The 25,128-nt window shown below is 34.1% G+C and overlaps 1 protein-coding gene and 2 pseudogenes across 4 annotated transcripts; 1 reads left to right on the top strand and 2 right to left on the bottom strand.

Annotated features, from left to right (window-relative positions):
* Nucleotides 1–421: 421 nt before the first annotated feature.
* On the top strand, nt 422–12,403 carry LOC133181870 (putative oxidoreductase YteT). 4 transcript variants are annotated; one of them, XM_061316507.1, is made up of 13 exons: nt 422–693; nt 3,643–3,752; nt 5,521–5,605; nt 6,925–6,998; nt 7,130–7,189; nt 7,403–7,567; nt 9,080–9,265; nt 9,549–9,650; nt 9,765–9,896; nt 10,294–10,395; nt 10,498–10,564; nt 11,418–11,512; nt 12,101–12,403. In XM_061316507.1, the coding sequence occupies exons 1-13, from the start codon at nt 684–686 to the stop codon at nt 12,230–12,232; spliced, it is 1,320 nt and encodes a 439-aa protein (XP_061172491.1). In that variant the 5' UTR covers nt 422–683; the 3' UTR covers nt 12,233–12,403. The 4 variants fall into 4 exon arrangements, with proteins under 4 accessions (XP_061172491.1, XP_061172492.1, XP_061172495.1 ...); XM_061316508.1 differs by lacking the exon at nt 9,080–9,265 and adding an exon at nt 8,859–9,044; XM_061316511.1 differs by lacking the exon at nt 422–693 and adding an exon at nt 868–997.
* Nucleotides 12,404–13,263: 860 nt separating this feature from the next.
* Nucleotides 13,264–17,742, bottom strand: LOC133181864 (uncharacterized; annotated as a pseudogene).
* A 3,536-nt stretch (nt 17,743–21,278) lies between these two features.
* LOC133181860 (uncharacterized) overlaps nt 21,279–25,128 on the bottom strand; it is a 7,825-nt pseudogene continuing 3,975 nt past the window's right edge.

The raw sequence follows: 25,128 nt of genomic DNA, 5'->3' as shown, positions 1-25,128 counted from the left end.
ATCCTCAAATAATACTTCCGGGAATAGACTGAGACTAAAATGAGCGATCAAGTTTTACATGTGAATATATAGGAAAAAGAATCTGCTGATAAACAAGAGGGGCATCAGTTATTCATGTGAGCGCTGTGACCCATGGGGCTCTTGTTTGTTTTTTTTAAACTGCGAATTTCAGCGATTTTTAATTTTTATTATAGTCAATATATAAAGACAAAGTAAACTAACAATACAAAAATACACCATCCTAAAACCAAGCACCTATGATACAAACGTCACATTTAAATAAAATCCCAATTTACCAACACCCGGAACACGTGCTCCTGTAATATCAGAGTCAAATAAACGTTTAATTTCCGAGATACACAGGAAACTACTACAAATAATATTTCATTATTTGAGGCATTTGTTAATGTATATTTGTGTTAAATGTGTAGACTATTCTATTCCTTTATAAGTAATGGGGATTTCTACTTATGGTTATACTTTGTCATGGACCTACACTGAGTTATTGAACTGAACCACCTCACCTGTGATAAGATTTCCCTGTTCCTGTTTGTTTTGATCAAATGTCTTAAAATAGAATTTGACGAAACGCTGCCAAGTTGGCACGTATATAAGCGTGTTATTGCATTAATTAAGAGGAATCTAACTGTTTTAATTGTATTCTACAGCATAAATGTACATGTATGCATATGGGTAAGTTAAACAATCCATCTTCTTCAAATTACGATTTAATTTATTTAACCTGTTAAGTAAACATTCTCAGAGATAAAATTTTGAAGAAAATGTGTATTTATTATAATTGTGCTAACTTTGTTGTTGTGTAAATGATGAAATCAAGTGGGTTTTTCCCCTTGTAGTTTTTAGCTCGCCAGTTACAAAGACTCACGAGTCCCTTGAGCTGGTAGCTGCAGATCGTACTGTAACTCTTCTAAAAATATTGTCGTCTAATCCATTTTTACTTCCCGACAAGCGGGCTACGGATGTGCAGCTAGTGAAGGTGTCGCCTCTCATTCTTCTATTACGTGTTCTTTAATTGTTATAACACTGGCGGATCCAGGGGGGGGGGGTCGGGGGTTGGACCCCCTTTAATTTTTTGCGAAGTGGAGAGAGGGAGGGGGAGGATAAAATATGTTTTTTGGAATATACATTTTTACGTCTAAAATAAGTACCTTTGAACATAAACGAAGTTCAAAACAGCTCAATCGACAGAAATCCCTGCTCATATTCCACTAGCTATTGATAGTCTCGCATATTTCGTTTTTTCCTCCATTTACCTTCACTATCCCCCTTTCAGCGTTTTTATTTATGAGTGAATGGTAAAGAGTGGAAGGACAAAAAGTTTTCTGAGATACATGTAAAGGCCAGGTTAAAGTTTTAAAGCAGATCCATTCCCAAGGAACTATAAGACCTACCAGGACCGCTTGCATGGATGATGCATCAAGGGAAGGACACTAATAGACTTGCTTTAGATGCTGGGTATGACCTATATTTTCCAGATGAGTGACCAAATTGAAGTTTTTGGAGCAGGTCCATTCCCAGGTAACTATAAGCCCTGCCTGGACCAGAGTTGCATTTTTGGATGCATCTGTGGATGGACACTACCACACTTGCATCGGATGCTGGGATTGACCTATATTTTCCAGATGCCTGGCCAGGTTAAAGTTTTTGGAGCAGGTCCATTCCCAAGTGACTACAAGCCCTACCTGAACCAATCTTGCTTGGTTCATGCATCTAAGGATGGCCACTAAACAATCTGCTTCGGATGCTGGATCTGACCTAGTATATCTTCCAGATAAGTGACCAGGTTGAAGTTTTGGAGCAGGTCCATTCCCAAGGAACTATAAGACCTACCTGGATAAAACTAGCATGGATGATGCATCAAGGGATGGACACTACCAGACTTTCTTGGGGTGCTGGAACTGACTTATGTTTTCCTAATTGACTAGCTCTATAACTATTTGGCCTGTTATGATGAGACTTGCAAGAATGATACAACAAGGGATGGACATTATCAGACTTGCATCGGATGTTGGAACTAACCGACATTTTATGGATGATTGAACAGGTAAAAGTTTTTGGTGCAGGTCCATTCCCAAGTAACTATATGTCCTACTTAATCAAACTTGCACTGAAATTAATCTCAGGATGCACACAAACTTGAAAAAAAAATAGTGTTATGTTCGCCTTACTTATGGATAACATTCGCCGAGTTGAGATTCGTAATCCACACTTATTCACACTTTCTAAGTCTTGGAATATAATTTTCTCTGATTCTGTCCAAATTCGATCTAAAGATGTTTACTGTAAATAGTTTGAGTCCAAGTGTGGACTGAAGTAGGTGTTTGCTAATGACAAAAAATATGATGACGCTCGAGTATGCCCTCATCTCCTATAGGAATCGAGTAAACAATAAGAAATTGAAATATATAGACTGAATAACATATATATGCTTTCCAATTTAAGGGATTAACAGATCAATTTAGACAATAAATTGGCCACAATCAGTTTCGACGAACTAACGAAAAAGTAGTCACCGGAAGTAAGAGGTAGAGTCTAAAAAAAAACCCGCTGAAAATAGAGTCCGCGCATGCGCTCAAACAGAGAAAATGCTCATTTTCTGCAAAAACCATAGGTTTACAAAACTGCTCGAACGTCATAGTGTTAATTAGAAAATCTGGCAAACATTTCAGTGCTCCGAAATGCTACTTAAAAGTCATCAAAAGATAATGTCTTAGTCAGATTTTACAAAATATTTTTTAAAAAAGAGGTTATTTACTTTCAAAGTTGACGTTTCACGACAATCCATTGATTGTTGTTGCCCACTCGGCACACCTCGGCCGATTCGTACCTCATCTAACCTTGTTTGATGAAGGTGACGGAATCAGCCGAGGTTTGCCGATTGCGGATATGCCATGTTCTCCATTTGCCGCAATGCACGATTGACTCGGTTTTTGTCGTTCACTCCGTTTTGGGAGTTTGTCTAGACTGACAATAGGGGAAATATCTAGGTTCTATCATCAGTGCGATTTCATAATTTTTTTTTTTATTTTATTTTACAAACTTGCGTTACTTATTTTTTTTTTTAATTTTCAAGAGACATGACGCTTGCCCGAGTACATGAAACGCGCATCTAGTAAAGCAGCCAATCAGAATCCTTCTGCTTGTAAGCAGCCAATCAGGTTCTTCCTAGGTGTTTCGTAACATGTTACAAGAACAACTGCGAGGAAGGGTTTTTTAAGAGAAGTGTAAATGTATAGACTTCCGGAGGATGAACAAATATCGTCATGTAAAATATATAATAGAGTCGGAATGAAAATTTAACGACGGGATCATTTGAGCGGATTCCGTGTGTGCATTTATCAGAAAAAAAACAGTATGCAATAACGACCATTATCTACCCTAAAAATAAATTAAACTTCAAATCAATAAATATTCATAGCAGCCTTGACATCACACGTTTGGAAGACCCCCCCCCTCCCCCAATAGGATTTTCAGGTTTGGGGGATATTTATTTAGTTTATTTATGGTCAAAAAAAAAAAAAAATCCTGGATCCGCCCCTGCAATATTTAATTCTTGGAACCAATTAAGCCTTCAAGGGGTTATGAAATTCCACTAACAAGAAGTTTTACTTTATCTTACAGGAAATAAAATGACCAGTAGAAAGGATAAAACGACAGCTATAGTGATCGGGGCTGGCCAGAGGGGATTTGGTTACGCCCACTTTCAACAGTGCAAACCTAAGGAATTCCAGGTAAACAGACTCGATATGTGATTATAATTTGTTTGTGATAAATAAGTTCATGTGATGATCATGAATAAAAACTTCAATTTCTAATTCGAATAAAATTATTAAAATAGAAAAAAAATATCACTGAAACAAAACTCTATTAAATTTGATAGAGCTAATGAATTAACATTTTGCTTCGGAGTTCGAAGACCGGGGATTCATCGGTCTCTGTTTTTGAAATGACCTTTAAGAAGACTTCATAATATTATGACTGTGCAAAATATACATTTTGCACGGTCATAATGACCGTGCAAAATGTATATTTTGCACATTCGTAAATATTTTCTATTTTCGGCTTGTTTATGAGTTAACAATTTTACATGCGCAATCTTATGAAATTCTTCTTGATAGAACGTAAATTAATGTTTATTAAAAGTCTTAACTGTAACAATGAAATAGTAAATCAAAGATATTAAATATTGCTTAAGGGTAAATAATTATAAGATAGTGAGGACAGATGGACAATGCATTTCAAGATCAAAAGAGTGTTTGACACTGAGTTAAAACGTTTAGGTAACAATTAGCGGATTAACGCAGGTGAAATAATGGGCGTTAACCTTTAGCGATGGTCAGTCTTAAGTAATATAGATTGACAGTCATTGGATAGATGTAACTGATTAATTTATATTTGGACATGTCAATCAAAGTAAAGTCGATGTTTTATAAAATGTGATTTAGTAAAGGTATAGAATTAGAGTAAGAAACAGAGCTAGAGTAGAGATACACATAGGTTAAGAAGTGTCCGTAAAAGCCGTAACGTTTACCTCATTGTCATAAGGTCTGTCTGTCCGTTTATTTAAGTAATATGGCGAGTTTCCCCACATATATATTGTACGAAGTGAAGAGTAACTGATTCCCCAGATTGTTATTATATATGTTATTAACTTCAAAAAATGTGGAAAATATTGCGAGTGTTGAGCTAATTCCCTAGTAACTGCTAAGGTGGAGAGACACCACAAAACGCGCGGTTATAATATGCACAAAAGTAGCTCATTCTATGACTGGAAGGCATGAAATTTACAATCGGCTTAAAAATAATAAGTTTATGATTCAAGTGTACTTCCTAACACAGATCCAAGATCAGCTGGAGAGGGTCCATGTCACAATTGTTTTTGGTGTATTTGGTACAAATTGTTATCATCATATGATGTGTCATGACCCTGAACCAAAGTTTTGGACAGGGTCAAGGTTACATTCGTTTCCATTACAACTTAGCTTCATTTCATGTAGTCTTTTTTCCAGCATGAATAAACAAACTTACTAGTGCAGATTCTATCACGGATTCTAAATATCCATGCAGAGTCAGATATTCTTAAAGAGATGATATGAACAGTTACATATGACTTAAACAAAAGAATGCTTTCTTTGGTTATTAGTACGGGAATTAATGTCGCAGCTGTTGCAGAAACAATACATAACCCGCGTGAGCGGGTTATGTGTATTATTTTCTGCAATAGCTGCGACGTTAATTCCCGTACTAACAAACAAAGAAAGACATTTTATTGTTTATATTATCTTTATAAAAAAAACATTCAAAGAAAATTAAATATGTTAAATATTGTATTATAGATTTGTATGTCATTGTATGCTTAATTGATGGAACAGCCGTAGCTTAAGAAATCTATGCAGGTGGCTTGCTTAGTGTTGTTTACTGATTGATTAACGGCAATGGTTTTCATAAGAAATAAAGGTAATAATATTTAGTGGATGTAAATGTATTTGTTTTATTCAGGTAATTGCTGTTGCTGACCCAAAAGAATACCAGAGAAAGAGACTACAGAATTTATGTGACATCCCAGATGACATGGTGTTTAAAGGTATCAGATCATAAAAATAGTAGCAATCAGTTAACTTAAAGGCACCCGGTGTATAGTTTGAATAAATTATACGTTGATGTGATTAATTGCTAGTAAAATGAATGAAAGAAAGTAGATGATTTCAATATCAATAAAATGAAACCGTGAAGAAAGGTAATCAGTGTCAAATTCATTGGGCAAACAAAAGTGTGAAGTACTGTATGATTTGCTTATATAAGTGTAGTTGTATCATTGAGGACTGTGAAGAATTTAAAGTCATGCAGGAATCAAGTGTGATGTCATAATCTGTGTAATAGGTGTACTGAAGTGAGGCTTTGTTTAGTGTATTTGTGTAATAAGTGTAATGAAGTGAGGTTGTATGTATTTGTATAAATAAGTGTAATGAAGTGAGGTTGTATGTATTTGTATAAATAAGTGTAATGAAGTGAGGTTATATGTATTTGTGTAATAAGTGAAATGAAGTGAGCCTATGTTATATGTATCTGTATAATAAGTGTAATGAAGTGAGGCTATGTTATATGTATCTGTATAATAATTGTAATGAAGTGAGGCTATGTTATATGTATCTGTATAATAAGTGTAATGAAGTGAGGCTATGTTATGTGTATGCGTAATAAGTGTAATGAAGTGAGACTATGATATATGTATCTGTATAATAAGTGTAATGAAGTGAGGCTATGTTATGTGTATGTGTAATAAGTGTAATGAAGTGAGGCTATGTTATATGTATCTGTATAATAAGTGTAATGAAGTGAGGCTATGTTATGTGTATGTGTAATAAGTGTAATGAAATGAGGTTATGTTATATGTATCGGTGTAATAAGTGTAATGAAGTGAGGCTATGTTATATGTATCTGTATAATAAGTGTACTGAAGCGAGGCTATGTTATGTGTATGTGTAATAAGTGTAATGAAGTGAGGCTATGTTATATGTATCTGTATAATAAGTGTAATGAAGTGAGGCTATGTTATGTGTATGCGTAATAAGTGTAATGAAGTGATGTTATGTTATATGTATCGGTGTAATAAGTGTAATGAAATGAGGTTATGTTATATGTATCTGTTTAGGCTGTTGCACTATAATGTGTAGTAAAGTGTGAGTGAAAAACCATACTCACTCTCATGAAATAAATGAAACTCAATATTGCTACTTTTTGTTTATATGAAGGTTGTGCACCTTTAAAATTTTTTTTTTCAGTAACTTTAGATGATATACCTACAGTAAATTCGTGATTTAGGAAAATAACCATTTAACCCTTGTTTAATACACTGAGCATAACATTTTGAATGACACGGTGTAAAATTGACTCTTCCTTTAGACTGGCGGGAGATTGCAGAGAGGGATAAGTTTGCAGACTGTGTGATGATTTGTACTCAGGATAAGCAGCACAAGGTAAACATCAACTTCTTGAACAATTTAAATAACAATTATAGGTAAATTGGGTACTTCGTAATATTTTGTAATTGAAATTCGTTTCATTGTGCCTTATTCATATTTCAATTGACTGAAAAATTCCTTTCTAGGATCCTGCTCTTGCCTTTGCAAGGAAAGGATACCACATTTTACTGGAAAAACCCATGGCAGTAAGTCATACAGATTAAGGTGATTTTTATAGTATTTGATGTAGTCATGTGGTAAAAAATGGATAAACTTCTTGCTGAAAATTAAAAATAAAACCTGAAAGAAAACTGTAGATAGTTATGGATATCTGAATATATGTGATAGTATACATAAATCTAAAGAATAAATGTGTCATAATTTGTGGATATCATAAGGATAAATGTTTTTAAATCCAGACGACAGAAGAAGACTGTAGGGAGATTGTCCGTGTTTGCAACGAAAACAATGTCTTTTTAACGGTGTGTCATGTCCTCCGATACACACCATGGGTGAAAAAAATCAAAGAACTGATAGACAGTGGAGTCATAGGGGAAGTGGTTAATATTCAACATCTGGAACCAGTATGTATGACTTCAGTTTTAGTTGAAGTGAGATAACAGACTATTTTAAAATCAATATTTTTTTTTAACATAAATCAGTAGTTTTATGCACTTCGAATTGAACTCGCTCTTTCTTGAGTGATAATTAGGCTGGGTGGTGAAGGAATTATACAACAGAAAAAGGAAACATGATTTTTCTAGCCATTAACTGTTATATTTAATGCAATTTCTTTCCCCTTTTTCACAGAGATCATGAACACCCAGCCCTTTAAATTGCTTGCTTAGATAATATATTCTTCATCTTAATGTATGAAAGTCTATGAGGTGTGCAGCGCACATACGTGGGAAGGATAGCAGCTCACAGATCGTAAGAACAGTGGAAATCTGTATATATATATATTTTTTTTGAAATCTTCCCAGAGTTTTCTTTCTACCAGGATTCCATGCGAATATGGCGAGTATGAAAGGCCCACAGAATCGTGTAGTTCTTGCAGAGAGCTTAAAATAAACAGAAAATAATTGCATTTACAAAATTATTAATCTCGCCTTTTACCATTATGTAATCTTGAGAATCTTTAAAGCACCTTTATTTTCTTTTAATAATTTGTTTGTTTCTATTTAGATTCAAATTTAAAACGTTTTTCCTCTATTGTTTGAATTAATCTTGACGCTAACTATCGATGCAACAAATCTGACGACATTTCTTATGCTGTAAAGGAAAGTGGTTTCCGTAAACTAATAAATGATTTCTAATATGGAAATGTAAAGGCAATACGTTGGCCATATTGCCAGATATTAATTCTCATCTGTCTGACATACAAATATATTGATTGATTGTATGTTGTTTTAAGTCCCATTCGAGAATTTTTCACTCATATAGAGACGTCACCGTATACCAGTGAAGGGCTTCAAATTTTGACCTTTATTCGGCACTCAGAGCCATTGAGCAGTGAGGGATCTTTATCGTGCCAATGCCTGTCGTGACACGGGGCCTCGGTTTTTAAGATCTCATCCGAAGGACCCGCAACTTTCACTTTAAAGTGCCGAGCGCATGGCGAAGGAACAGTTGCTACCCAGTTTTTATAGACTTAGGTCTGTTGCGGCCGAGATTCGAACTCACGACCTCCCGATCACGCAGCGAGCGCTCTACCGACTGAGCTACCGTGAACGGTAACATACAAATATAACCGACAGAAACGTGTCTCGTTTAATCCAATGAAAGTGCGACATTTTAATCCAAGGGAAAATAAACACATTACTTTGTAACATTTTATGGACATATTTTGTCAGAGGTCCACATTCTCAATTTCAGGTTGGTTATTGGCATTTTGCCCATTCTTTTGTCAGAGGCAACTGGCACAAAGAATCAGAAAGTTCATTTTCCCTCCTGGCAAAGTGTTGTCATGACCTTGATCTAATATGTCACTGGATGGGTCCGAGGAAGTGTCATTCTGTCGCCTCATTTGGTCATCTAAGTCATTTCTCTCAGAAAAACAAAGTAAGTTTACACTGTGGTCTGTTTCATCGTTACAGGTAGGGTACTGGCATTTTGCCCATTCGTATGTGAGAGGAAACTGGCATAAAGAGAATGAGAGCTCATCATCTCTATTGGCAAAGTGTTGTCATGACATTGACCTTTTGTGTCATTGGATGGGAGATAAGAAATGTCAGAGTGTGTCCTCGTTTGGACATCTGAGTCATTTTAACAAGCAGAATAAAGTAAGTTCTTGAATTGACAAGAAAGATTTGTAAAATTTACGCAATGGAATCTTGTTTTGAAGTTGTTTCCAGCAACTTTTAAAAATTTAAAGTTAAGACTATTTAAAACATTTTGAAACTTGGTAATTGATGAGTATAAAATCCCATTTTCCATACCAGTTTAAACTGATTCAGATTAGAGAATGAGTGAAGACTAATATTTCCGAAACGACATAAAGTTTTGCAATTGCAAGTTCCACATTAATATTTAAAAGGCTTACAATTACTATCATGAATGTTGCAGCCAAAGAATGCAGGTAGTCGGTGTCTAGACTGTCCTAAGGATGTGCAAAGACAGTGTCCCTACTCAGCAGTCAAAATTTACATTGAAGACGGTATAAAATCTGTAAGTCAGTGCTTCGCAATCATTTATTAATGGATACTTTTCATTGTTTTCATGATTAAAAAGCTTGATCATCTTTTACTTTATTCATATTGAGTAATTGATCGTAATCTTTAGTTGAACAGAGGTTGGCCTGTATCCGTGCTGACTTCTGAACCCCCTGATATAGAAAACGTGACGGAAGCCTTAAGGACTGGACCATATGGACGTTGTGTATATGACATGGATAATGACGTCATGTCACAGCAGGTAGTACACAGCTTGATCTACGTTTTATTTACCCCTCCCCCCCCCCCCTCCTTCGTTTTAAGAACTCATGATACAAACCAAAGAAATGGAAGTATGGATCTGTATACATGTATATATTTTTGGGTGATTTTGGTCATAAATGATGTAAATATAAACTTTTTGGAAAATTCACTTCAATTCATGAATAATTAAACTTTTGTAGTAATACATTCATCAGACATAATTGGACATAATGATTTCTGATTTAAAATTGCTTTTATTTATATTTGTTGTTTATTATACTTGGTAATACATTTGATACTTGTGGAACTAAATAAATAGGTTAGACAGCTGTCAAAATGAACAACAACTAGATTACAAAGTGAAAACAGAATATTTTATGTCCATTTTGTTTTAGGTGGTTAATATGCAGTTTTCTGGTGGAGCCACTGCTTCAATGTCTATGATTGGATTTACAGAATCTGTTTGTTGTAGAGAAGTCAATGTGTTTGGAACAAAAGTAAGAAAATTCTTTCTTTTTATGGATTTTGTTGTCTTCCAAACTGAATGCATAACTAGTCCAACCTTTTATATTCCATTATTGGTGTTAATTGCTTTGTAGGGCGAGATACGATACCGAGATGGACAACCACAGATTTTACAAGTTGATTTTGTTACTGGACAAAGATGTAAGTAAGCCAGAAAACATTACGCATCATTAAATTAATACTGAACTTTAAAGGGACATAGACACAGATTTGAAGTAAATATTTTCTCAAATTTTCTGTATAATATCATGACTTATATGTTGCTATATATAGTATTTCACACGGAAATATAATTAAAAAAAAACATATTTTATCTGGAAATTATTGAAACTACGAATTCCGGGACGCGTTTGATTGACACATCCTTGCACTTTCACAAAGTAAACTTTATCCTTAAAACTTAAGAAAAGTAGAAATTTAGTTGTGTATTAATGAAAAAATAAAGGTATAATCCAGAAAATTTCGAGTAGAAATGTGAGAAAGCAAGACCAACTCACTAGTATTGTTAGTCCATGGTCAATGATTTGTGCAGAGTTTAACAAATTCTTAAGTATAAAGGACAAATTAAAGTTTACTTTGTAAAAGTGCAAGGATGTGTCAATCAAACGCGTCCCGAAATTCGAAGTTTCAATAATTTTCAGATAAAATAAGTTTTTTTTAATTATATTTCTGTGTGAAATGATATTTAGCAACATATAAGTCATGATATTATACAGAAAATTTGAGAAAATATTAACTTCAAATCTGTGTCTTGTCCCTTAAAGTGATTTCTTCCCTTGGTTCGTAATGCTTTTTGACTGTTTACATTTTCACATAAAACTTCATATCCAGCAAGAAGATAGCACAAGTAATGTTACTATTGTGAAGCAGTTTGTCAATCATTTAACATTTAGGTTTAAACTTTCTTTATCTAAAAAATAGTGTTCAGTTAGATTTTCATCAATTGTAAATATAACATTTCGAAATTAGATAATCACTGTTATCTTGCCAACAGACCACCATCAGCTGGAGTCTAAACATTCTGGACCATTAGGAGGACATGGGGGAGCAGATTACTGTTTAATGGAACACTTTGAGCATGCAATTCATGTAAGTAAATATAACCGATGAAATATGTAATCTAATCTCACATATGTATTTTTTTTGTTTTAAAATTAGGATCTTCACAAGGTAAATAAACAGTATAACTGGGCTATAACAAAGTCTTTGGGACCCGCTGATTTACTTTTTTAAGTATCCATGATTCATTATATCCATATTAGAAATTCATAAAAGAATATATAACAAATTCACAATATACATGTTTTTCCTTCTTATGACTTACGAAAAATTATGTCTTTTAATATCTTTAAATTTTGAGCCATCAAAATATTCGTTATAAAAGATGAAAATTCGTCATATTTAACCTCTACGGAACAAAACTCGCTATATCCCTTAATTCATATTAATTGTTATATCAGACTTTGTTTTAATCGTAAAATTTTAGAAGGAATTGCAAAGAATGTTGCCGGGGAACACAAAAAAAACCTCTCCAAATTCACTAAGATGTGAAAAAAATTTCCAAGTAAAAAGTGTAAAAGTTGGCAAACAAAGACTTTTTTCCATGATAAAGAGATATTTATAATATCACATGTTACTTGGATATTTTTCCCATATATTACATTTATCATCATATAGCATGAAGATTTTTCTGGAATTAAAACGGGTGCAGAAGAGACTCTGGCTAGCCATTTAGTTGTATTTGCGGCAGAGAAAGCACGGAAGGAAAACAGAGTTGTTACTATCAATGAAGACATGTCTTTTTCATGATTTCTAACAGAGACAAGCACAGTACTATTCAGATGATAAAATTCTATTAATAATAAAGCAGTATTTAATACACTTTTGTGATTTTTTAATTTATATTATGCCTTGATAGAAAAAAAAATTATGTGATGCATATGCATAGATTTTCCGATGGAATAAAAACATGGAAATTAACTAGATAAATTGTTTTTCGGACAGTCAGCTCTAACCACTCCTTAAAAGCAACAACAGACAAACAACACAGGACTGGAAAGCAAATGGTCACATATATACGGGTTGACATCAAAGAATGATTTACCCAGACGGTTCAACATACAATCTTCATATTTTTCTCAATATATTATATATCTGATTATTCTACATGAGGCAGAAGTGGATATGCCCTATTACTTTATCAGTCGTTCCTGTTTGTAGAATATAATACCAATAACATGCAAAATACAAAAAAAGAAGAAAAAAAATCATTCAAATGGAAGGTTTCGACTCAGGATTGTTTAGTGGCTTAGAATTTTTCTACATGTAAGTATTAGTCAGAATATCTACAAAAAATCGTCAAACTTCGCATCAATTTTTCGTAACAGCTCATTTGCATATTTGTAGAAAATTACAATGAATTAAATGGAAAATCTCTACAAACTGATTGATTCAAAAATGACTTAATGCCATCAGTTTATCTTCAATTTCTGTTTTATTTTGTCTTACTACCCACCAAATTTCATCAAGATAGGTAACCTTCGATTTGGGCAGTATTGCATGGTTTTCTGATAGACTGGCTCTTGAAAATACCACCGATACAAATGCCCATTTGAGCCCTGATTTGGTTATAAATGCTATTCTATTCTATAAAGATGAACGACTAAAAGAACATATGACTTATGCCAAAAAATAGTCTACTGATGACACCTAAAAAATATACATAAAACTTGTATTCCACGTGTTCATCTCTTGTATCCGTAAGAAAAAAGATTTTCCCAAATAGTTTAATACTTTTTGGAGTTCTTGAACAATTTTTTTTCTTGTCAATGAAGTCATCATTAGATATTTTATGAGTGTATTCAAAATTTTATTTTTCAGTCAAAATCCAGTTTTACATTGTAATTTTTCTGAAACTCCATTATATATGTCGAAAAATCTTCGTCAGAGCAAGAATCCAGATTTAATTCAGCAAATTCCTCAATAGTGAGTGCACCCTTGACAACTTCCTCTTTACAGAGGTACCTATTAATTAAGTAATATATTGTTCTTTTCATGTATTCAAATGTGTCAGTAACAGAGATCCAATCATCCATTTCAGGGATGTTTTCTTCCGATAGTGTCCATTTAACAAACTGAACGACGCTATACCAGAACTTTATCCACAATAAGGCAAACTTGTGATATCGATCGAGATAATAAGTAAGTTCTGGCCATCCCCACTCAAAACATGGGAATTCTAAGACGTGTCCCCAGATGTTCATGTCTCTTGCAAAAAAGCAAGACATTTGTACTTTTGTAAAAGCACGATGACATATAATCTAAAACACTGTTTATACAGGCAACGTCCACTCGGGAATGTTTGCATTTAGTTTCTCCATAAACATGGAATAGGAAAGCTGTTTTCAAAACATACGAGGATAAATTCATACACTTTCCGGGCAAATTTATTTCTTCAATTAGAAGTGCTTTTAATATTTTGTAACAGAACTTATGGTGTTCGTCCATGTTTTTCATTAGCTCAAGCTCCATTCGTGCGAAGGAGATAAACCAGCAAGAGGGGTGAGGGGAGTGATCAATGTGACATAATTTTGTAATGATGTGGCATCCATGCTTCAAGAGCAGATCTTGAAACTCAGATGGAAAGCCCGGCAGATTGCTAACAGCTTTTGGGTCCGGATGTTCCATCGCCATCATCAAATCAACACCAATATGTGTTCTTTCAACTTTAACTAGAGCTTCGCTATATTTATCATATTTCATCTCTGACACACCACATCTTCTAACATATACAAGAGTGAGTTTTTCTTTCTCATTTTTTGTTGGCATTAAGGTCCCTTCAGATATTTCTACATGGAAAGAGTTGGACTCCGTAACGTTAGAAATAGTACCCCAGAAACTAGAAATTAAATCTTTTGGATTTCTGAAGTAATTTTCATACCTATTTTCTGATTGATTATGAACGTTAATACTGCTACAATAGCACGTGTAAGGTTGAAGGACTTCCTTTTGGTCTGTTCGTAGTTGGAGTTTAGTGTACCAGTCAGAGCATCCCTTTTGAATATTAATTTTATCAGATGTTGAAAAAATCTTCAAAATTACCATAAAGTCAAATTCATCTAGATTTCCAATTTTCGTTCCTTCATAGAAACTTCCGGACGAAACAATGTCAGATATTTTAAAGACTGGATTTTCTTCACCAACTTTCTGTACTAAATGTACAAGTAATTGTCTGATACCTGGCTCTATTGTCAGTTTATCAACTTCGTTCATCGGTATGACGCAGCGCCGTCTGTAAACGTATCGGAGAAATGCGTGCTGTCTGCTGTCTTGGGATTCTACAAAAGAGAACAATTTTTTTCAGTCACTTAAGTATCAAGAAGAAATTTTATTTAATTTTTTCAACACATGCCTGGTCTTTAGTCTACTGTGATGTATTTAGTGTAGAAAAGTCATATCAATTGATGTTATTATTGATTTTGGAAAAATCTTATGGTTTAAAGTTTTCTAAGTTCTTTTTGATTTTTGAAAAATCACATCTGATTAATCCACAGTACGTCTAAATTTTGAGGGGTAAAGACAGAGGTTGGTAGAACATTTACTGAACCCTACAATATATCTTTCTTTGTAAGAATTTTCTTTTGAAGTGTTTGAATCTAGTATAATACAGTAAATCAATTTCACTTTCATTGACTAGAATTTTGAAAGTATTTTAGACTGAAAGGTGATTCTGAAGAGTTTCATTTTTTGAAAAGGAAGTGAGATCGTAAGTTGGATTACCAAATGTGAAATTTAAGCCAAGTTCTTCAAGACTGCAGTTGTAATAAAGAGCCTTACCAAAAAGGCTATATTGTTAGACGCTTTATCAGCTGAAACTATAACATATTGTTCATTAATCTTTCTAATTCTTTCACTAAAATCGGAGGTCATATTCCTATACGGAATTCATAAAGAAAATGAGTCATGTCGCCATTTAAAAGATCGACGTTCCCCGAATTTAGGAACTTTAGGTCGTCATTTTCAATCAGTGGGTTTTTTTTTCAGTACTTTGGGACTGGGGGCTGGGGCCCTCAGAATTGGGAATTTCAGCGTCAATTAGGCTAAATTGGGAATCTCCCAGAAAACCCAGTCACTTAAAAAGCATTGTCAAAAAGCTTTGTTTTTGTCTTTGTATTACTTTAACAAACAATTGTTATAACAAATCAAGACTATTCTAGGTATGAATTATCTAATTACTTGCATCAAGAACAATAGTGGTATGAACTATCTAATCATGAAGATATCCATCATGGCTGAACAACAAAACCTGCTTGAACTCCACTGAAAAACATGCAATAAACAAACTGAATTTGATCACATATTTTGTAAGTTTTTCTTTGGGAAAACTTCCACTACATTTTGGGAAAATACAGGCATATTTTCAATTGGGACTGGGGCCTAATTTCGGCCCCAAATCGGCCCTAAAAAAATCACTGTCAATAATATTCACATCACCAGCAATGATGTATCCAGCAGGACTATAAATGAAAGAAGAGGAGGAAGAAAACTTGGGACGATTTTGTTTCTAGGCACTGTGGAATTTATTTATAATTGAAATGTGCTGTACATAAATTTCATCTTTATTAATGATAACATCGACTACAGTCTTACATACATATATGTACCTAACGTCATCGTATTTCCAGACATATTTTGTATTAACCAACCGTGACTCGCACTGTCATACAATATATGAAAGAGCTATTAAAATGTCACTTGTATGAATTACTTACCCGCTGTAACTTTTTCCATGTTTTTCTTGAAATTTGAAATATCAACACTCTGTGGAAATATCAAAATGTTTTATGAGGAGGCATTTCAACAATGAAATCAGAAAAAAAATCATTAAATGTATGCCAAATAATAGAACTTAAGTATCAACCAATGCTATCCATTCAAAAGAATCTGAATAAAATCTTCATTTAGCGCGCGCGCGTGTATGTGTGTGTGTGTGTAATCAAATTGAAGCACGTACTGGATGACCTCACATATATGTTTCTAGATTGCTCAACTAAATTAGACAGAAATTGGTATTTAAAACCATTTCATGTGAATTTGTTTCAAAAACTATCTGATTCTGAGATAATTCTTCCTATCAAAAGTATGACCATCTTAAGAGTTTAATAACAGTATTTTAACAGAAGAAAAAAAATCATAAATTATACCTTCTCAAAGCAATGTGTGGAAAATTCTCCTTTCGATATGAATGGCAAAATTTATGGACATATAACTCTTCAAGAAAAACATACATGAAATAAAGGAAATGGATAAAATATTGATGTCTTTATCCCAAATTATTATTTGAACACAGGTAAATACAGTAGAGTACTGACATAAAATTGATTCCCTGAGAATAAAAGATTAAGTGTCATCACTTACATGTAGAATATTATTCGAAACGTAGGTAAAAACATTAGAGCATTGATCTGAAATTGTCAGTCGATTCTGTCAAAAAGTTGTACCGACTTAAGAGGGTCAATTTCAAGTCCCTCCAAAATATTCTACAAATACAATCGACTTATAGGCGGGGCGACTTATAAGCAGCAAGTACATACGGTACTCAAATTTTACACTCAGTTTACCTAAATAAAGCAGAGGTCAATATTGATATTTTTCTGGTGAATAACAAACCATATTCACCATCGAAAGAGTCCAAAATTGTTTTATCATATAGTCAGGATTCGAATGAATAAAACATTGAGGGCTGCATGAGGATTCCATTTTCATTTTGTCGTAGAAAAAAAATGTTCAGATTACAACTAATGACTTCCGCGTTTTCCTTACATCGAAATGTTTGGAAAATAATCCTGCGATAGACTTGCCTAACAATTTATCTGCTTAGATATCCAGCTGGCTCCGGCCGTTGCAACCATTGTTTTCAACGTTGTTTGAGTATTGATTGTGACGTCACAATGCCGCTGCATGCGCACTTACCTCCGGTGAATGCGACTTCAAATCCAGTGAATATTTAAGAAATAAACAACGATGTTAAAAAGTTCTCTGGGAAATGAACTTGGTTGGTCACGTGATCAAATCCTGTGAGACCCGAAACTTTTAAGTATTACTTTTATTTACATTTGAGACGAATATTCTGAATAGAACTGCATTTATTACACGAACGGCCCGCCGTATTGCTATGTTGTGACGCGCAATGACCTAGAAGCTGTTTGGTCTTGAGAGTTCGCCTCTCTCCAACATTTGAATACTTACATTGATGTTCAGCAGTCCAGTTCATACTGCCCATAGTCCTCTGCGTCTCCGCACACAAAGACACTACCATCTACCGTATAACGCATACCGAATTAAGATAATGTACGTCCGCGATTAAAACGCGGCCGAATTACAGAAAAGAATAAGTGCGAAGATAATACCCTAATTTTTATGTAATAAAATTCGAAGAACTTCATAAATGAGACTTAAATTACAAGTTACATGTACAATTTATATTAAAAAGACGTAAAAAATAACAAAAAACGGAAATAAATACTTTTTTCAAATATATTTTCTACTTTCACTTCAATGAAAACATGGATTCAGACAGATTAACGAGTGCTAAAAAGAAGTTAGGAATAACATATGAATTAAAGGTAGAACAAATTACTGCACTTCGTGCTTTCATAGAGTCAAAGGACCTCGTGAGTTTACTTCCGACTGGCTTTGGGAAAAGTGTTATTTTTCAACTGATGCCATTTCTTTCCGATGATCCCATGGCAGTGTCCTTGTGACATCACCATTGAACGCGATTATGAAGGATCAGGTTATGCGAAAGGGGAATTCCAGCCTGTTTTCTTGATATTACGGGAAGAGATGGTTCCACCTACAAGCTGAAACCTGCATTGGGGACAAGTATGTCATTTTTAATCTAGACTTTTTAAAATCCTCATTAATTTCTAATGCTTAGGGACCAGGCAACATTTATTTTTGTTATACCTTTAAAAATTTGTTCCTATATAATTCAGTACTATAAAAGTCTAACATTTGTAATGTTTTACTGAGCGAGCATAAAAAAATTGATGTTTGACTGCGGAATGAAATATTGGACCTGTCGATATGTTGGACCGCTTACGTCACATAAAGGGCGGGGTCAGCTAAGTCTCATTTGCATTTGTTGGTGTTTGACATACATGTATGTAAAAAAAATAATAATAAAACAAATAAACAAAAGGTATAACAAAACACATATTGACTGTGTTCTCGGGCAAAATGCGTTTTGTTGACACCTCGAATCAAACTGTTTGCCTTCGGCCTAACAACCTCAGGCAAACAGTTTGGTTCTTGGGTCCGACAAAATTCATGTTGCCCTCGAACCCAGTCAATAAATGAATAATATTTATGCCTGGTCCCTTACTGACCACAACACTCTTCATGTTCAGCATAAAAAAACTACCACACATACAGAGACACACAATAAGCATTAACCAGCTGTTAACATCTTTTATAAAAATCCCCACTCCCACACACAGAATGATACATCTATTCTATTGAAAGGTTCGGTGAGTGAAGAATATACCAAAACACAAGCCAAGTATTTTTTAATTTGCTAAGGTACCTGTTTCTTAAATGTTCATTGACAGGATATATTGCTTAATTACATGTGTTTTTTGTGTTGTGGATAAATTGTACTTTACAGATTGTCTTAGTGTAAATGGTCAGCACACCTCATGCTTCTAGCAGTTGCTAATATGCTGGCATTGAGGAAGTCCAGGTTCAAATCCTAGGGGCAGTCTGAAGTGCAATCAACTGAAAGAATCATTTGTACTAAATCCAAATGGCCAAGGTATATACTAATTTTAACAGTTAGACCAGCATGCGTAACCCATGTATTAAATACATGCACTGCCAGTTGTCCGATAAATTAACTAGGAAATATCATTCAAATATGTCAGAGCAACCGCACACAAGGTACAAAAATGTATAATGCAAGATTTTTGGTCTGCATGATCTAAACTAATTACAGTATGTGATGAAAGAAATAATAATTTTCATATAAATATGACTTCTAATATCTGTGTGGATGAAATGTAACTGTCTATGCAATATAAGTTATTTTCTAAAAGTTAATTTTTTTTTCTAAAATAAAAAAAATATATACCCTCTACTTAATCAGGTGTAAAGGTAAATGCAGAACAAGGAATAGAATAATTTCTTTGAAACTGATATAAGTCAGAACATAATGAAAGAGTTGAATAGCTTTCACAAATATATGCATCAGTGCAAAAAATTTGACAGAAATATTCTGAACAATTTCTTTGAGGTACGATGGAGGAACAGACAAGATGGAAGGATTGAAATGTCATCACAGAAGCTATATGCCCTAAATTCATGAAGGGGCATAATAAATTCAAATAATTGTTGTCATCAATATGGAATTTATAGTATGATTCATTGATATGCTTATGCAGTGCAGTGCAACATTTTGCCAGATAAGGCAACTTCAAGATTTTTTTTTGTACTGGATACAGACAAACAAACAATATAATGAGCATACTACTAGTAAGTTCTGTAATCCTGTATATATTGTGGATGACAGTGAGGAAAGAGATGACAACAGCAATGATGTTTACACTGATGAAGATGTTGGGAAGCTGCTGATGAAAGTTTCTCCAGAAGTAGTGGCAACTGGAAAATTTCGCCTTATTTATGCCCATCCCGCGGCATTCTTTTCTTCAAGAGAAGGAAGGAAAATTTTACAAAGCCAAGCTTTGCAGGATCATGTGTGTGGTATCTGCATAGATGAAGCACACTTGATACAAGAATGGTATGATATATATGAGAACAAGAGGCCCATAGGCCAAAGGGCTCACCTGAGTCAATATGACCCTTTTGTTCTTTATCAGCAGGTTTTTCCCTCCTATATATTCTTAGGTAAAAATCTGATCCCATTATAGCCTAATCCTACCCCCATGTGTCATGATTTGAACAAACTTGAATCTACACTACTTGACAGAGCTTCTATATCAATATGACTTATCATGGCTTTGTTCTTTAGAAGAAAATTTTCAATTGAAAGATTTTTTCCCCTATATATTCCTATGTTAAACCGATCCCCCACTGTGCCCCCATCATACCACATGGGGTCATGATTTGAACAAACTTGAATCTACACTATGTAGTTAAGGTTTCAAAGAAGTTTCAACTTTTCTGGCGAAGTGGTTCTTAGGAAATTTAATTGATGCCACCAAATTTTCAATAATTCTTAATTATCTCCCCTTGAGTTGCAAGAGGGCATGACCATTCATTTGAACTCGGCAAATCTGAGCCAGTAATTCGAGTAGTTCTTGCAACTGTAGCTCTTGGTATTGGTTTACATGCACCTGCTGTTCGCGAAGTTATTCATTTTAAATGTCCAACCATCATTGAGAAATACTTACAAGAAACTGGACGTGCAGGGCGAGATGGGTTACCTGCTAATGCAATTTTGTATTTTAATAAAACAGATGTCAGGACCAACAGACCTGGGATGCAAAACTCTATGTGTCAATACTGTATTAGTACAGATACTTGTTTGCGTTTGCAATTGTTACAGCATTTAGACTACAAGCCAGATGTGGGAAACAAAAAATGCAAATGCTGCAACGTGTGTGAAATTTTATGCTGTTGTTCAGACTGTGAATTGTAACATGGTGCCATAGTATTCGCAGGTGACAAAAGATTACAACTTAATCATTATTTAAGTACAATTTATAGTAGTACTTGCCTTGTAAACCTTGACACTTGCCTTTACATGAAAGACCTTGACTCAATGATGTAAAAATAATGCATTTGAGATTTTGCATGATTTTAAATATATAAGAATTCAACTATTTGTTATGGAAAAAATAATATTCTTTTATTACATAATATCTTTGGTTAGTGGTTACACATGTTAAACAAGAGACCAATCGGCCACAATGCTCTGAATCACTTTGGCCCTGCTGTATATTCCTATGTTAAGTTTTGATCACATATTGTGGCCCACAGGCACTCTACTTCTGAGGGTCATGATTTGAACAAACTTGAATCTACACTATTTTGGATGTTTCTCAGTAAATGTGACTTATCATGGCTTTGCTTTTCTTGAGAAGAAGTTTTTAAAAGATTTTCGTATAAACTTGAATCATCACTATGTGAGGATGTTTCTCCATAAATATCATGGCTTTGCAGATTTCTAATTTTTTTTAAAAATATTTTCCTATGCTAAACTGATCGTCCATTGTGGCCCAACCCTACCCTGGGGGTCATGACATGAACAACCTTGAATCTACACTATGAATGAAGCTTCTACATGAGTTTCATCTTTTCTATCTTAGTGGTTCCTGAGAAGATTTTTGAAAGATGCTATAAAAATGTCACTAATTCTAAATTATCTCCCCTTGAAAAGTGTGTGGTCCTTCATTTGAACAAAGTTAAATCATCTTCATCCAAAGATACTCTATGGCAGGTTTGGTTGAAATTGGCACAGTGACTCTAGAGAAGAAACCTTTAAGAATAAGATGATGACGTCAATAGACAACAGACAATTTCGATTAGAAAAGCTCACTAAAGCCTCCGGCTCAAGTGAGCTAAAAACACCAAGTTCATATGCCCCTAATCATCCAAACATATTGATAACATTTGACATAATACATACAGCAATCATACACTACAATCAGATGCAACTACCCACCCCCATCCCCCAAAAACCTATGAATGATCCTTACTGGTTGTAGTATTCAAGGTCAATGTTCTGGCATCTTTTCAAGCGCTCAACTATTTTGAGAAGATGGGATTGAAAATCTGAAGATATAGTTGAGAATGGATTTTTCCTGAAACCACTGTAAAAATTCATCTTGCGGTTATCAATCACACTAAATGGGTCTAATTGATCTAAAATTTGAACTAGAAGTGTCACATCTTCCAAATTGTCTTTTGTACTGTGTTTTCCACTCCTTGATACACACCCAATATTGTTCATATAATTTTCTACAGTTTCTGCCACAACAGGGGCTGCTGCAGATGCTCGCGCCATGGCTTTTGTGGTTTTGTTGGCACCTAAACCTTTTATAACATCTTTGAGAACAAGAATGTTATTTTCTTGTTGCATGTCAGCTGGCTTATTTCCTCCCTTCTTTCCATGTGGGTTAACAAAACTACCAAGTCTCACTCTCATAGCTGTGTGCTTTGGTAATAAAACTTCTGTTTTGAGGATATAATCTATGCACTTAACTGCATATTTGGACCGATCTGAATGACTGTAAAAGAAGGGAATCATTCTTTTAAAGTTAATGTTGGTCCTGAAAGGGTCTCCTTCTCGTATGCCATCCTGAAATTCACAAAAATGGATATACCACATCAGTAATTGTACAGAGTAGTTCTGTAAGTCATCTGTGGTTTCATGTAAATTGAATACTCTAAAAACTTCCCCAGATGACATTTTCACATCAACATAGCCATTTTTGCACAGTTGTTCTCTGGGAATTATCACAGAACTAGCACCAAAATCCAATTGCATTTGAGGTAAACATCCTGGGTCATGAATTCCATGAATATTTCATTCACAATTTCTTGAACAACCTTCCAAAAGAAGGGTTTTCTCGTTTTAATCTGTGTGTTTCCGATGTTTTCTGGCAGACTCAAATTTGGAATAACAGGCTCACTCTCTAAGCTGTCCATTGAAAATTTCTTCATACATAGCTGAATCAGTCAGGCCTCGCCAACTGTGTGTACGAAGTCGCTGTGTGCCTAAAAATATCAAAACTATAGGATTCCAAACCCCATAATAGCCAAAATTTAAACTAACATTAGTTATCAATTAATTTATAACCAATATCAACCAATTAAGCCCACCCTAAGACCTGAACCATGAACCCAGGGACCGTGAACTTAAAATTTTGATAAAAAGATTATTACTATCATGCAAACAGTTTGCCTGCTAGATATCCATGAGTAACAAGTTAGATTTTATTAATAATAATGTATTTTCAATATATGACAAACTTAGCCTACACTAGTACATGTAGAGTCTAAACCTATGAATTTCACAATTCGCATGAATTATGAAATTCAGAATCTTGCTTCCCTTTGGCCATGGGTCATTCTACTTCTAGAGAATAAGCATGGACGACATGATACATACCTGGAACCCTCCTTTTACTTGACCGTTTACGTTGGTCCTCCTCAGCTGACATTTGAAGAAAGCTAGACTTCCTTCTTGTCTTGAAGTCTTTGTTGAGTAGAATCGTTTGAACAATTTCTATAAGTAAAAATTCTTACACTTCATAATTAATGTTATATTTCAGCATAATAGACATATTTTTTTCTTCACATTTTAAACAGCAGTATAACTAACATCAAGAAAATCCCGTTCAACATGAAACAGCTCCTCTATAACAGGATCAAAAGTCTCCATTCTTTCCACTGCAGTGTGAGCACCAGCAAGAAGATCTTTAGCTCCACTCATCCTTACTCTAACAAGTTGATCCCCTCCAAGTATTATTTCAGCTGTTTCAAAGTCATCTCCTAACAAGCAATAAAACACATTTGATTAAAGAATTGTATAAATAATGCCATTATGCACCTCCTATTTTACTTTTTGATCAAACACTTATTTTGGGTCTCCCGTAACAAAACTTGGACTTTGCCATTATAATCATATGGGAGAGGCAGGGGTATCATTTAGTGAGCTCAGTGCTCACAGTACCTCTAGTTTGTATCTTTTGTATCTCTGACAAATGTTTTGAATATCTGTATTTACTGGTAGTTGATTTTTTTTTACTAAAAAACATTTAAAGCAATATGAGCTGCATGTTTAAGAATTTTATTTTGCAGTTAAAATGTGCTATTATGATAAATCTGTTTGTAATTTAAACTTTTATGATCAGTTATACAAAAAAAGTATTTTTTTTTCAGAAGTAAGATTTCTGAACAATGTAGTGTATAGTATTATATAAGAAATCAATATGTACAGGATGACAATAATGTAATTTTGGTTCAATCAAAGCTTATAAGTAGTTCTTTCACTGAAATATGAACCGCAGAAGTTTATGAACATTCTTTTTTTCTGTCATTGAAATAGTTAATTCCAATTTTGCTACAAAAATTTTCGACTTCAAAATTGCAGCTCACATTGCTTAAACAAACTGTAAACAGCCTTAAGTGTAATACTGCAATGAACACAATGAACAAATGAACTCATATAACTATAATGCAACAAAGATGGATCTGAGAAACATTATATTAAATGGTCTTGGTAATTATCCTTCAAATCAACCTTTAACAACAGTAACATTACAAACATATGAACAAAAAATTAAAAACAAAATTAGGACAATTTTTTTTTACGTCTTCCGGCTTTTTCATAAGAATTCACCAACTCTCTACTGAGTTCATTTAGAACCTCAATGCACCCATCATAATACTTAGGGTCTTGAGGAATTATCTGAAAAAAGTTCTTACTCAAATTGATATGAAAAATAGTATGGTATTATAAATACTCAAACTAAGTGGTGTGAACTGTTATAGAAAACCAATTGATAAAAAAGTGGCTTACTGCATGTTCACTGTTACATTTTTTAATTGAGTACAGGCATCACTAATGCATATATGTATAATCTATTACATAACATTTAAAAACTGTAACTTTTTTTTCATGACAAATTGGAATATCAAATTCAAATTTTAAAATCTTTAAAGATTACCTTAAGGGGAAA

This window comes from Saccostrea echinata, unplaced genomic scaffold (genome assembly GCF_033153115.1).
Source record: "Saccostrea echinata isolate AGI-Se365-2 ecotype Australia unplaced genomic scaffold, CSIRO_AGI_Sech_v1 ptg000009l, whole genome shotgun sequence".
NCBI lineage: Eukaryota > Metazoa > Mollusca > Bivalvia > Ostreida > Ostreidae > Saccostrea > Saccostrea echinata.
Note: the sequence above shows the minus strand (reverse complement) of the source record. Positions and strands in the feature narration are given on the sequence as shown.